The sequence below is a fragment of the Diabrotica virgifera genome, chromosome 5 (assembly GCF_917563875.1).
Source record: "Diabrotica virgifera virgifera chromosome 5, PGI_DIABVI_V3a".
Taxonomy (NCBI): domain Eukaryota; kingdom Metazoa; phylum Arthropoda; class Insecta; order Coleoptera; family Chrysomelidae; genus Diabrotica; species Diabrotica virgifera.
In genome coordinates, this window is record NC_065447.1 from 57,460,406 (window position 1) to 57,475,312 (window position 14,907).

The window sequence follows — 14,907 nt, forward strand, 5'->3', positions numbered from 1 at the left end:
AAATTTGAAAAATCATATTTTGGAAACTATAAATTACAGAAACTTCTACCAAACATCATTTTAAAGAAGAAGGATGGAAGTTGTTTTTCTCTGAAGCAATGCCTATACCTATATTTCCGTGGAAAAAAGTTATGGGGCAAGAAACAAAATTGATTTCTTTCGTGTTTTTTTCTTGCTTTTCTTTTGAGTATATTTAAAAAAAACATATTTTTGACTTTAAAAGGTAATATTTCGATAGTAAAAACCTGGAAAAATTTTCCTGTAGACATCTTTGTACCAAACGTGCATAGAACTCACCCTAATTCGCCCTGTGCCTAGAGACTAATTCACCCATTTCTCAAAAACGGACCCCTTTAAATGGTAGCACTCCGCGGTTTATTCATATTTAAAGGTCCATTGACTATATGAAACAATAAAACCCCGTTAACGTTGTAGTTCCTTTCTAAAATACATAATCAATAGCCTACTTCGCCGCCGCTTTTATTCACGTTTTTATTCATAGAAATATTGATGGCAATAGAAATAGTAATGGCATAGTTGGAATTACTGAATGCAGTATTAAATGATTTTTCAAATGAGGTATTATAAGTTCTTAAATCTTTTTCTCTTTTATTTCAGTTCATGATTGGCCAGAATTCATGCGTCCTATACAGACACCACCATCAAAATCACCAGTTACACCTCAACCTACCCCACCAGAGAAAGAAAAATCTCCTAAAATTGCAGCCCCGAGTCTGTTGCCACCAGGAACTACAGCTTGTGTTACTTACAACAGAGTACCATGGGTTCTGAGAGTACGCAAAGAAGTATTTGCTCCTTCGGAACCTCTTGGACACTTAACAACAATGAACCTGATATTTTGCCAAGTCGCAATGGATGTGTATGGGATAACTCCGTGTATAAGGTTGTCACAGACTGAAAAAAGAGCAGGTGTTAATATGTTATCAGGATACGGAGTAACTGCTGAAAACTTTAATACGAATCATCGTGCCAATGTCAAGAGGACTGTCATAGAGTTGGCTAGGACGTGGCCATTGTACTTTGCTAGATTATTTCCAGTTTCGGGTGCTGCTCAGGTAAGAGAATTGCTTTTACTGTTTTAGTATAAAAGTTGGTAAAAAGTAATATAATAATATTACTTTAATTACGCAAAAATTCAATGAAAAATTTAATGACTATTGATTAGTACTATCATTAAAAAATCATTTTTTTCATTCCTAGATATTTCAACTATGATATTTTGTTCTACAGTTTTGTTGTTGACCACGAGTCTGTATCTCATTGGTTTTCTGGCTAAGAGCCGCGTCACTTTTCCTAGACATAGTTAAAATTGCTTTTAGTTTTTACTGAAACAATTTGCAGAGAGGTAGCTTTGGTCATGATGATTAAAAGTTCTTATTGTTCCAAGACTCATAAATAAATTGGTTCTATAGAGCTTTAAAGTGTCGGTTTTTAGTCCACTTAAAGAATATACAGAGTATTAGTAAATAAGTACAACAAACTTCAGAGGATGATTCCTAAATAGGTGCAGATCCCGCGTACCTAAAAAAAGTTGATTAATAGCAAGCTGAAAATTTGTTAATAGCATAACGGTGTCTAGTCGGACAAACTTTGATATATTGGAACACTGGAACAGGGGAAGTTTTAATTGTGGAACAGGTTAAAAATTTGGAACGTCAGACTACGAAAACGTCAGATGTATTTTGTCCGACAGAACTTCCAATTGATTTGTTACCCTTTCATTAAACTCTCATGCAAAAAATCAGACTGATATTACTAACCAACATGATTCCTGTCATTTGACATGTTCTTCGTGTTCCACTCATTAAAATGCCCATTTGGTGATAAACACCAGTCTGATTTTTGCATGAGAGTTTAATGAAAGGACAACAAGTCAATTGGAAGTTCTGTCCGACAAAATACATCTGACGTTTTCGTAGTCTGACGTTCCAAATTTTTAACCTGTTCCACCATTAAAACTTCCCCTGTTCCAGTGTTCCCATATATCAAAGTTTGTCCGACTAGACACCGTTAAGCTATTAACAAATTTTCATCTTGCTATTAATCAACTTTTTTTTCTTATGCGGGATCCAGACCTAAAAATGACATCGAGAGGGGTATGAAAAAATACGGACAGTTCACTATATACAGTGATGAGCGCGCTAATAACCGGAAAAATAGCTCAAAAGATGGAAAATGTATTAAGTTGTGAGATAAAAAGAAATTAAACTACTGGAGGTGGGATTTTATCGGTAATAACTTATAATTTACATTACCTTTATAGATAGTTTCCACCTTTATACCTTTAAACGTCAGCTAGTTAACTTCGGTCATAATTCTAATTCTACGTATGACGTTCCTTCAAACCAGTGATGTGGGAGATCCCACATCACTGCTTCAAACTCAGTTTTATCAGGTTATGTATGTCTTCTACTTCTTTGGTTTATTGGCCTCTACCTGCATGGGTATTTTGGCCAGCTCATCCTATCAGAATAAAGGAAAAATCCCTTAATCATCTACAATTTAGAGTTAATAATTCAATGATTTCAAATTTTAATATTTAATTATTGCAAAAAAGTCACAAATGTGGGATTTGAAACAACAATTGACAATTCTATAGTGACATAAGTGAATGCGAGACGTCTAAAATCATGGTAGAAATTAAGTTAATTTTAGAATAAAAAGTTACTACTAATTAAACTGTTTTTGTTTTGCTTTATTGTCTTCAATTGATTTTTACTTTATGCGAAATCAAAAAAATGTTAATGTCATGTTAACGTCATACGTAGTTATGACGAAAACAAAATATTGATAATGAATGGATAAAATAATAAATAATTTGAACAATATGTCAAAAATTACATACGGCTAGATAATTCAAATCTGGGTAAAATAACAATACAATATTTTGTAATAATAACAGTCTGTAATCATCTGGATTCTTCAGTTCAACTAACCGAGGCCACATTACGCAATCTTGTAATGATCTTCTCCTTCTTCTTCCTTTATTGGGTTATATCTCTCGGGATAATTCGCCCAGCTTACACCAGGGAAATCTTGTAATGATCGGCAGTTGTCCCTGTGTTAGAGAGGTTTTTGCCTTTGTTGTATTTGTCGCATGGCAATTCAAAATTGCTAATTAACTAAAGAACGAGAAGAAGAAGTAGAAGCAGATTGTGTAATGGTCGGCAGTTATCCCTGTACGAGAAAAAATTTTACCTTTGTTGTAATTGTCCGATATCAACTCTAAATTGTAGGTGAATAAGGGATTATTCCTTTATTCCAAGACGATGGACTAGCCAAATACCCATGCAGAGGCCAATAAACAAACGAAGAAGAAGACATACATAACTTATTAAAACTGTGATTAAAACTTAGGTGCGAGAGCACGCCAAATAGAATTATATTTTAGTGACGTCACGTGGCCTAGCGACCGTCGATTCTCCCATTATGAAATTCTATTTTGCTGACGTCACAAAATAGAATTTCATAATGGGAGAATCGACGGTGGCTAGGCATCGTGACATCACTGAAATATAATTCTATTTGGCGTGCTCCCGCATCAGCAGGTTTGAAAGAACGTCATACGTAGAATTATGACCGAAGTTGACTAACTGACATTTAAAGGTATAAAGGTGGAAACTGTCCATACTGGTAATGTAAATTATAAGTTAATGCCGATAAAATCCCACCTCCACTAGTTGCATTTCTTTTTAATTCTCAACTTAATAGATTTTCCATCTTTTGAGCTATTTTGCCGGTTATTAGCGCGCTCATCACTGTATGAAATTGTTGAAATTTTTGAAACTAACGATTTGTTTATTGCTCTGAAATTTGTGGATATATTCGCAAATTAAATTTGGTAGGTTTTACGAGGCTCAACCAACTCAACGAAAAAAAAGTAGCCGTAGACAGAGACAGACATCTATTATTCGTCGATCTAACTAAGGCATATGATACCGTACCACTGTGTAAATTATGGCAAGTCCTGGAAAAAATCCCTATTAATATAACTTTAATAAAAACAGTGCAAAAATTCTATAACAACTTTCAAACAAACATAAAAATCAACAACAGATTATCCGATAATCCGATAGTTTCATGGTGAATAAGGGACTACGACAGGGGTGCAGCTTATCGCCAACACTCTTTAAAATTTATATAAATGAGGTCTTGATAAATGGCGGAAATCATGTTCTGATCATGTTCTGGTCCAACGATTTGGATATCCACTGTATCTGTGTTTGTTCAAAAATATTTAATAAGTAACTCTTTCTGTAGGAAACAAAGAATGAAATTCGTCTATTAGTCGTTGTGGGAGGAAATTTGCACCGATTGGGTGATCACAAATTAGCCCCAGCCCTAAATTTACTGAAAACTGGTGCTAATAATGAGCTTTACAGATTCAGGTCATAAGTGATGTGTGAGCCAATTAACCTTTAACTACACGCGCTGGCGTATTTTGTACGCCAGATATAAGAATTCTACTGCAAATATATTTAAAAATTTAATTTTTGACCTTGTTTATCTCTCTAACCTATCACTGGAATGTGCTTTACAATTTGGTTTTAGTTTTGTGATAATCGGCCTTCTGGGAAGATTGTAATTTACAGTTTATTATGTATTGTTTCCGGTGGTGGATAATATACGCCACGATTATATTAATATAAGTAGTAATATAAGTACATATTTCAATTGTTTTTTAGTCATTTTGGCACAAAATATATTTGTCTTTATAAACAATACTTTTTCTCCTGTAAAAAAATCACATTTAAAAAATTTTTTCATTAGTAATTTTATTTATCATGGAATCCAGTTATTCCATGATTCCAGTTATAAATCCCAATTGGCTTACTGAGAAGGAACTCCAAGTATTCACTGATGCCGAATAAGGTTTATAACAAACAACTGAGTGTATTTTTTCAAAAAAAAACAAATCCGCTATTTTTACAGGTATTTTCTTGTGGCGTGTAAAGTACGCCACGCGTGTAGTTATGTTATAACTTGATGCGCGGGTAATTAAAGGTTAATAGACAAGGCGAAAACGGCGGGTTCTTTGGAGAAAATATTCCCATGAGATTTTTTTGCATAATCACATTCGTGAGACACTCCAGAATGAGATTCCGGAAGTCGCCCACGCGACAAGTGGTCCAAATTTTTTTTAACTATTTTTTTTTAACAAAATTGCGAAAATTAATATTTTTGTCCGGAACAAATTTTTTTTATGTTTTTAGGGCCATTCTGGATAAAAAAGGTCTCTTATAATTTTTCTATAAAGTTATTCGTTTTCGAGGTAAAAGCATTTTAAAATTAAAAAAAAAAACGAAAAATGGCGATTTTTAAGGCTTAATAACTCGGTTAAAAGTTATTACCATGAAAGTCAGAAAGCAACTAAATCAAAGTTTAAAGCCCCCCTACAAGATCCTGAAGAAATTTTTGTCATTATTTGATTACTAAGCTGTTATTTTTAAGTAAAAATAATGAGCGCCATGCACGTATTAGGCGACCGTCCATGATGAGTGCGAAAGAGATGCCATTCAGGCAGTCCAATAGCACATCTCACTCGCACTCACATTTACAGCCGCGTCAATACGATCTTACCACTCATTATTAATAATTAAAAATAACAGCTTAGTAATAAATTAATGACACAAATTTCTTCAGGATCATGAAGGAAGGGCTTTAAATTTGATTTAGTCACTTTCTGACTTTCATAATAATCATTTTTAACCGAGTTATTAAGTCTTAAAAATGGCCATTTTCGCGTTTTTCAAATTTTAAATTGCTTATAACTCGAACATGATGAACTTAGAGAAAAATTATAAGAGACCTTTTCTGTCCGGAATGGTGCACAAGATCTGAAAAAAATTTCTCCGGGCCGAAAATATTGATTTTTGTAATTTGACAAAAAAAATTGTTAAAAAAAAATTGGACAACTTTTCGCGTGGGCGACTTCTTGAACCTTATTCTGGGGTGCCTCACGAATGTGATTATGCAAAAAAATCTCATGGGAGTATTTTTTCCGACGAACTCGCCGTTTTCGCCTTGTTTTCAACTAAAACCACTTTTTCATAAGAGAAGTGCCTGGGTTCTTTTGTTTTCTTAATTTGAATCTTCATTGTCTTCGCTACTTTTCTGATTAAATTTAGGCATGCAATTGCATTATTTATTTCTTTACTTCGGTTTTGTTAATTTTGTGAAATATACTCGTATATTATGGATATATTAAAGGTTTATATTATATTATTCATTTAGTTAAGAAACTTAACAATATTATTAACCAAATAACAACAAAAAATCTTTTCAAAAGTTCAAATTTTCTACTATTTTTTAAATTCTTTCTTTCTTTCTTTCTTTCTTTCTTTCTTTCTTTCTTTCTTTCTTTCTTTCTTTCTCCCCTTCCTTGTACCCTATCAGGGTGTCGGATTTGGGACCGCTATTTTAATTTACATTCACCCATCTCTTCCATTCTTTTCTGTTTTCTGCCATTATTTTTAATTCCTCGAGTGATTTTCCTTTAACTTTTCCCGCCTCTACTATTTGCTGTAACCATTTTTTTCTTGGTCTGCCTCTTTTTCTTTTAACAATGTTCCTTGCTTATTGGACTCTTCTCGTAATTCTGTTGGGTTGCATCCTCATCAAATGCCCATACCAATTCATTTGTCTCTTTTTTAGTTTATTCATTATTGGTTCTTGGTTGGCCATTCTCCTAATAGTCTCGTTGCTTAATATATCCCATTTTGTCTTTCCAACTATCCTTCTTCTTAAATGTCTCATCTCCATTGCATTTATTCTGCTCTTATTTTTTTCCAGAATTGTCCAGTTTTCACTTGCATAGAGCACAGTCGGTATCACTATTGTGTTACATGTGTTTATTTTGGTCTCTCTTGCAAGTTCTCTTTTCCCCAGTATTGGGGCTAAGGCATAGTATAACTTGTTTGATTTCTTTGCTCTATTTGTTATTTCCCAGTCTATTTTTCCGTCGTTAGTAATGATACTTCCCAGGTATTCGTAAGTTGTAACTATTTCCAGTTCTGAGTTTTTGCATTTTATCTTTATTTCATTATCTCCTTTGCCGTTGATTATTATTATCTTACTTTTTTCCTCGTTTATTTCCATTTTTAGCTCTTCTATTTCCCCCTTTTTAAATTCGTATTTCTTAATATACTTTGATAACAATTACGAATGTTGGCGATTATCATGGCAATCATTATCTTATCTGCAGCAGCGCAGAAAAGGTGTACGGACGTTGTGTTGAACCAGGTTCTGAGGCTTTTTAACCAGGATATTTTTCTTCCTCCTGGACTTCGCTTTCCAAATATTTTTCCTTGCAAGATGGCTTGTAGGAAGGCACATCTGGATTCATTTTGCATAATGTGTCCGAAGTATTGTAACTTTCCAAATTTGATGATGGTCAGTACCTCTCATAAATAGAAAAAGAAATATATTATAAACTGGACATAGACATTAATGATACGCAATTTGGGTTTCGCCAAGGCCTGGGAACTCGTGAAGCTCTTTTTCACTTAACATACTTATACAAAGGTGCCTGGACGTCAATCAAGATATATATTCGTGTTATATTGACTATAATAAAGCATTCGACAAAGTCCGACATAAACAATTAATGCATGTCCTGGAATCAAAGAAGCTGGACTACAATGACCTCAGGATTATATCGAATTTATACTATAAGCAACGAGCAAAAGTACGTGTTAACGACCAGCTCTCAAAGGAAATTGAAATCAGACGTGGAGTGAGACAGGGATGCGTGTTGTCGCCGGATCCAATACCGAACGAGTGGACCAATATGCCTACCTTGGAACAATGATCAACTCCACAGGAGATTACTTACAGGAAATCAAAATCAGAATAGAAAAGGCAAGAGCAAATTTTAACAAAATGAGAAAAGTGCTCTGCACAAGAGATTTGAAGTTGGAGCTAAGAGTTAGGTTGGCTAGGTGCTACGTTTTCTCGACTTTGTTTTATGGAATGGAAGCTTGGACCTTGAATGCTGCATCAATGAAAAAACTAGAATCATTTGAGCTGTGGGTGTACAGAAGAATTCTGAAAATATCGTGGACAGAACACGTCACAAACAAAGAGGTTCTGAGAAAGATGAATAAAGAAATGGAAATCCTAAATAATATCAAAACAAGAAAATTGGAATACCTCGGACATACTACACGTGGAGAGAGATACAGCTTGCTTCAATTGATTATGCAGGGAAATATTCAAGGAAAGAGAAGCATAGAGAGACGCAGAATATCGTGGCTGCGCAACCTAAGAGAGTGGTACGGATGTACATCAAATGAACTTTTCAGAACAGCCGTCTCTAAAATACGAATAGCTATGATGATTGCCGACATCCGCCGCGGAGATGGCACTTAAAGAAGAATAGAAGTACCTCTCGGTTCTTCTTCATTCTTCTCAGGATCTCCTAATTTGTGACTCGGTTAGTCCAAGGGATTCTAAGCATTCTTTTTTGTTACAGCTATCGGATATTCAGTTCGTAGCAGTATCCCATTGGGGCATCCATTTGGCCAAACGAGAACAAAACTCCCTTCAAGTGTTAAAATCTTATCCGCTATCGGAGATCTCCACATGTACGGCTCCTCGCCCAACGAACATAATTCTAGATGTGCCACAGGGTAAGCTGAACTTGTATACTCCAAGAGCCCAGCAGCTTTCTGAGATGGTTACTAAGTTCTGCGGAGAGCATCGAAAGGTAGGAAAATGTTTATTAAGTAGGTTTTATATAAATATATGCTATTTTTTATATGAGTCGAGTATAAGAAAAATTTGAAAAAGAAGTCATTACAATCCTTTACATCTTATGCAATTTATTTCTAGAGTTATAAATGTTTTAACTTTGAACACTTAAAAACGCACTATTAAAATGCATTTTTCTAAAACACAAATGCAGATTTTCATTTTTTCATAATAATATGCGGTCACAAAGTTTGTAGAGATTATTACAGATCGAATGTCCAAAACTACATTGAAATCCATCTTACTCTAAATACAGACACACCGATTTTGGACGGTCGATTTTAAATCGAATTATACCTATTATATATATTTTATATCAAATTCAGATAGTGAACCACTTGCGAGAAAGGGGCATTTCACACACGCTGACCGCTTATCGGTGTCGGCGTGTCTGAAATCTCCCGTTCTCGCATGTGGTTCACTATCTGAATTTGGACAGCCGATATAAAATCGACCGGCCAAAATCGGTATGTACGTATTTAGCGTTAACGGGACATTTTGGCGCGTCCGCATTGATAAATTTTTCGTGCGTATTGAACTAATGGTTGGTCGCAAGAATTTGCGTCGCCAATTTTTACCAGTGAGGACGCGGTGCTCAAATCATTTGATCTTCGCTCGAAAACGATAACCGATGGAGCGTGTGCGTTGTGTGCGTCGAAAATTCTTGCGTCCGATTTATGCGACGAACACGTCCACACTAGCACAATTTACTTCGAGCACGCAAATATTTGCGACGAACAGCTTGTTCGACGCAAATTTTTACCAATGCGGACGCGCCATTTCACACACGCCGGCACCCGGCACCGATAAGCGGTCGGCGTGTGTGAAATGTCCAGTTCTCACATGTGGTTCACTATCGGATGTTGACCGTCCAAAATCGGTGTGTGTGTATTTAGCGTTACTTTGTAGATAATCGATAGTAAAGCCTGTTTATATGATTTATATTCAAACCAGAACATACGCTTTACCTGTTTTGTTTATTTTATTTATATTTATCAGGAGTTAAACTCTCTAGAAGAAAATATAAGCTGCACATAATCTAATTAGGACTTTTGTACTACTATTTCTTTAGTATCACTGTATCACGAACTTGTGGGACACAATGACATAATATTCATTTTTTGTTGATTGATTATCGACTTATAAGTACATATTATACTGATTCTGTTACATCTCCTTTCAAGCTTATGCTTACAGCCTGACAGCAAATCAGTTCTGTGATAATTTAATAAGCAATTTCTACTAAAGCACCAGAAAATAAAATTTAACGAAGATGTTATAGGCTAGTAAATGATTATTTTGGAGGGCAATTTTCCTCGTCACGACGCATTTGCTTGAAAATTTAGATTTAGATTTCTATTACCCTCTACTTCACTTCTGGATGTGAACTCAGGGTTGCTTTTACTTAGGGAGTGAAAACCACCCCTTCACAGGGATGAAAAAATATATGTTCAAAATAAGCAAAAATAATCCGGAAATGGATAAATTGACTAATTCTAAGCAACTTTTGTTCTTTCATAAGTCAATACTTTTCGAGTTATTTGCGAGTGAAAATGTTCATTTTTCACAAAAAAACACGTTTATCTACTCTATGTCATATTATGTATAAGTTTTTAGTTTGTGAAAACTGTCATTATAGATAGCAGTGCGTGAAGGGTTTAAAGTGTGCGTGTAGTAACAATGTATTTTAAATGGGATTTACTTTTTCGCACACTTTCAATGGGTTTTTTGGCACACTTTCATATAATCAAATATCCTTAACTTTAGCGTTGTCATGGTGATGACAATATGAGCAATGACTTACAACAAAACTTTTGACAGTTTTGTGGTTTGAAAGTAGTTAGGATTTTTAAATGTCAAAGTTCTAAAAATTGTAGAATACGCTCTGAGCTTCGCTGGTGGCGCTCCTAGCGGATTACTAATTCAACTTTCACCGGTAATTTTTAAATTTATTATTTAATTGTTATCGCATAATATTTACAACGCAAAAAGTTAATTAAATTTTAATCGATTTTTTTAAGATTTTGCTAATCATCTTGACGTTCTATTGATAAAATATGAATTTCTTACTTCGGATTCTTTCACAATTATCGTGTAGATGGCGCTAAGATTAATAGATTAATTTATAATTACATATTACGGAACATTAAATAAACTTAAATTCAGTATTTAAAACGTAAGTATATTTAAGGTAAAAATATATACCACAGCTTTGACCAACTAATATTTTTTATAATTAATGTTTTTAATTTTAATTTTAAATTAATCACTTTGACATTTATGTCAAATTTCCGGTAAAGGTTTACAGACTTGTCACTACTGGCGCTCGCGAATTTGTAAATATCCCCTCTACGTACGAGCTCACAGCGTATAGAAATGAATTCCAGTGACGAAGAGTTACAGTTTTTTATTTGTTTATCGTAGATAAAATATTGTATAAAACTGTGCGTGAAGTACTTTTTGCGAACTTACGCGATGTATAGCACTCGCTCCGCTGTCGCTCGTGCTCTAAAAATCGCGTGCGTTCGCAAAAAGCATACGTCACGAACTGTTTCATAAATAACTATTTCATACGGTTTTTCGCAAATAACTTTCATCGAAAAAAATATTCTTAACAGACATGTAGATTATAAAAAATGAAAAAAATGCTTTATTTATGAAGTGTGTAGACCCATTAGGGCTAAGTTGTCGCTCAAGAAAAGTACATTCTGATTCTTCAAATTGCAAATCTAATACTTCAAAGTGAAATAACCAAAAAATGAAGCAATTTTCGGGAAAACTCATTAAAACTTTTTGAAAGTGTTTAAAAAAGCTTTACTTTTGTTTGTTGTAAAAGTTTTTAGAATTAAAACCAAGCGAGTTACGCTCAAAATAAATTTGAAAATCACCCTCTAATGACATGAACTGAAATTATGATTCAATTTACTTAAATTATGTATTATATATACATGTATGATCGGTTTCAAGTTTGACCGGTTCAAAGTGCTTATTATTGAAAAAATTTGGTTTTAAAGTAAAATTTTTTTAATTTTGAAAAACATGCTTTTTTTTCAAAACAACTTAAAAAGTATTAGTAACACGAAAAATCTTGAAGAGTAATTAGTTCTTTTTGTTTTTCTGTAAGACAAACATTGGTTAAGATATGGCTGTTTAAAGTTTGCATACTTCAAACCTTCAATACAACCCTTGTATTCTTGTTCAAGCCCTTTCAACTACAACCCTTTCAAAAATAAGGGTTAAAAAAATTAATTTGAATGATCATATTGCCATTAAATAACCTATAAAATGGATTTTTTGAGCACGTCATAGCTAAATACTAACTGATTTAAGAGTAAAAAAACCAATAATATATTTTGGGAGATATCAGAATGCGTATACTGGAGCATTGTATTGTTGTGAAGTATTGTAGGCTACACAAAATGTGTTTTTGAGGCACCGACATACTGTTACCTACTGAATATGAACCTACTTTTAATTAGCTATACTTAACTCTGCTTCTACTGGGTCTGCAGACTTCATAATACACCATTTTTTTCTTTTTTTTATAAGGTACATTGTCGCTAAAAATTTTTTTCAATGAAATACTTACTTTTGAAGTTATATGCGAAAAGCCGTCTGAAAACGTAGTTTGTTTTGTTGAAAAATGAACATTTTCACTCGCAAATAACTCAAAAACTATTAACTTAGTGAAAAAACTGTATGGATCAAAAGTTGCTTATAATTAGTCAGTTTATCCATATCCACACTTGTTTTAAGCGTATGTTTTTTCACCCCGAGAAGAGGTCGCTTTCACCCCCCAAGTAAAAGCCACCAACGGCAAAGTCCAAAAGTAAAGTGGAGAGTAAGTAAAACCTAAATCGAAATTTTCATTTCATTTACTGATCTATAAGCAATTTCTAGTGAAGCTCCAGAATATTGAATTTAGCGCAGATGTTGTCGTTGTTAACGTGTCTTTTGTCTGCTGTATATACCCATACCGTGCATAATTGATATCCTCTAATGATTATACACATTGAATGTTTATTGTTAAGCTACAAAGTACTGTTCGTTGGTGCGTTGAAAATACTTGATGATAATTTTTGTAATTATAGCTAATAAATTGGAATATTTAACAAATCAACACAGCATGGATATTTTATTTAAATAAATTGTTTCGTTACCTTGAGCTCCTGACAATAGATCACGAACATAGGTATATCTAATTTGTAAATTAATGCTGTATGACAATAATACTTTCAATAAAACAGAAATTTACAATACAGATAAAAATGAAAAACAAATTACAAAACCATTATATTTATGGCCTTCAATATTGGGCAGTTAAAAAAAACAAAGGATGTCTATTGCTCCACTCAGTTATGCTTAGATTAATGAGTCTTCATCTATCTTCTTATTGGGCAAATCTGCCTGTATCTGTTTCTAGGGCAGTCGAGGGTATTTGGCTCCGAATTCCATCCTACTACATCGATTTACTTGATATTTTTACAGTAAGTAGGGAATAGCTCAAGAAACAAAGTCTACCCTATGCCGATGTGAGCTTTTATCTTGGGGGGTGGTTCACACCCCTTCTCGGGGGTGAAAAATGTTTTGGTTAAAATAGCCACGGAAGAGGCTGTAGAACCTAATTTTAAGCAAAAACTGTTCTATAATTATTTTTTGAAAACTCAATAGGTACTTTTTGAGTTATTCGTAGTTGAAAATTGGCCATTTTCATTGAAAAATGACACCTTTTCGGGCGGATTTTTCCGAATACCTTAAAAACTATGCATCTAACAAAAAAACTATATAAAATATTTCTGTAGGGTATAAAAAAACAAAGAGATTCGTTCTTTCATAAATTTTCTAGTTAAAATACAAATAGGGATATGGTAGGTAAGAAGAGTTTGTTTTTTTGCTGCATACTCAAATTGGTGTATTCAACTTGAAATAACAGAGAAACTGTCGATTTTAGATGTATAAAGATACTAATAAGTTTTGTAGTGCTTGAAAAGACCTTTAAAATGAGCAATACTAAATGTCGATTACATTCAAACTAAGCGAGATATTCTGCAAAAAAGTTGATGACTAATGTATTTTAAGAAGAAATGAGAAGTATACTTAACCCCTCATCCATCAGAATTTAAATACATCGTTTTACTTCTGCAACACTTTTTATTATAGTGTTATTTCTATGTTCAAAAAGTTGGACTGGATTAAACTGAATGGTTTTTGAAAAAAATAAGACCAAATTATTTATATTTATTTATTAAGCGTGTAACATGAAATGAAAACACAAGCCTAAACGGTGGGCGGCATTTATGAAACGTGCCCCAAAAAGAGGGTGTTATTTGCATAACATGAAAAGGGAATTGAAATTTGACAAGATGTTGATATGTCATATAAGGGGATGTTACACAACAAAATTCAAGGCCACGGTCGCTCAGTCTCAGAGATTTAAGGTGTGGATTCTTAAGGGGTGTTAATAGTATACTCTTATTAGCTTAGAAAAATTTAAAAAGATAGAAAAATCGAAATAAGGATGTAAAATAAAAAAATAAAAAAAAATAAAATATTGGGCGCCACTGGTTACCTTAAGGAACCAAATTTTATACAAAAAACAAATATTAAAAGAAAAATAGATAGCTACATCAAAATAAAGCAAAAAAATATAGTAAAATAAAAAATATACATAATATACAAAATATTATAATGTAACTTACCTTTTTGCACGATTGATCATTTTTGACTGTTTACCGTGACAGATTTTACGTCAGTAGGTGACGTTTACTAGCAACTCGACGGTAAGTAATCCAACTCGACGGTAAGTACTCCAACTCGACGGTAAGTAATTCACTTACCGTCGAGTTAAAAAATCTCTTAATTTTAATTTATTTTTTGAAAGAATAAAGAAAACTAACGAATTATTTATTAATATTGAAACTTATGGTACAATTTGTTAAATTATTTTGCAGAATTTCTAAATATGGAATTTTATCGTCTGGTTTATTAACGACTGTAAAAGTACGATGGATGTTCGTTTTTGTATTGGGTACTTTTACAATCATTAAACCATCGGTTTGTTGGATGTCATTCATAGTAATATTATATAATTCTTCTCTTCTACAGGCACCAGATATTCCCAATATCATTGCGACC

The 14,907-nt window shown here is 33.4% G+C and overlaps 1 protein-coding gene across 2 annotated transcripts in view; it reads left to right on the forward strand.

The window, feature by feature from the left end:
* Nucleotides 1-14,907, forward strand: part of LOC114330487 (unconventional myosin-XV) — a 368,864-nt gene that overhangs the window by 203,059 nt on the left and 150,898 nt on the right. For both annotated transcript variants that reach the window (XM_028279830.2, XM_028279831.2), the window contains exons 17-18: nucleotides 619-1,076; nucleotides 8,495-8,728. In XM_028279830.2, coding sequence (XP_028135631.1) covers nucleotides 619-1,076; nucleotides 8,495-8,728 — 692 coding nt within the window. The remainder of the gene's footprint in view (nucleotides 1-618; nucleotides 1,077-8,494; nucleotides 8,729-14,907) is intronic.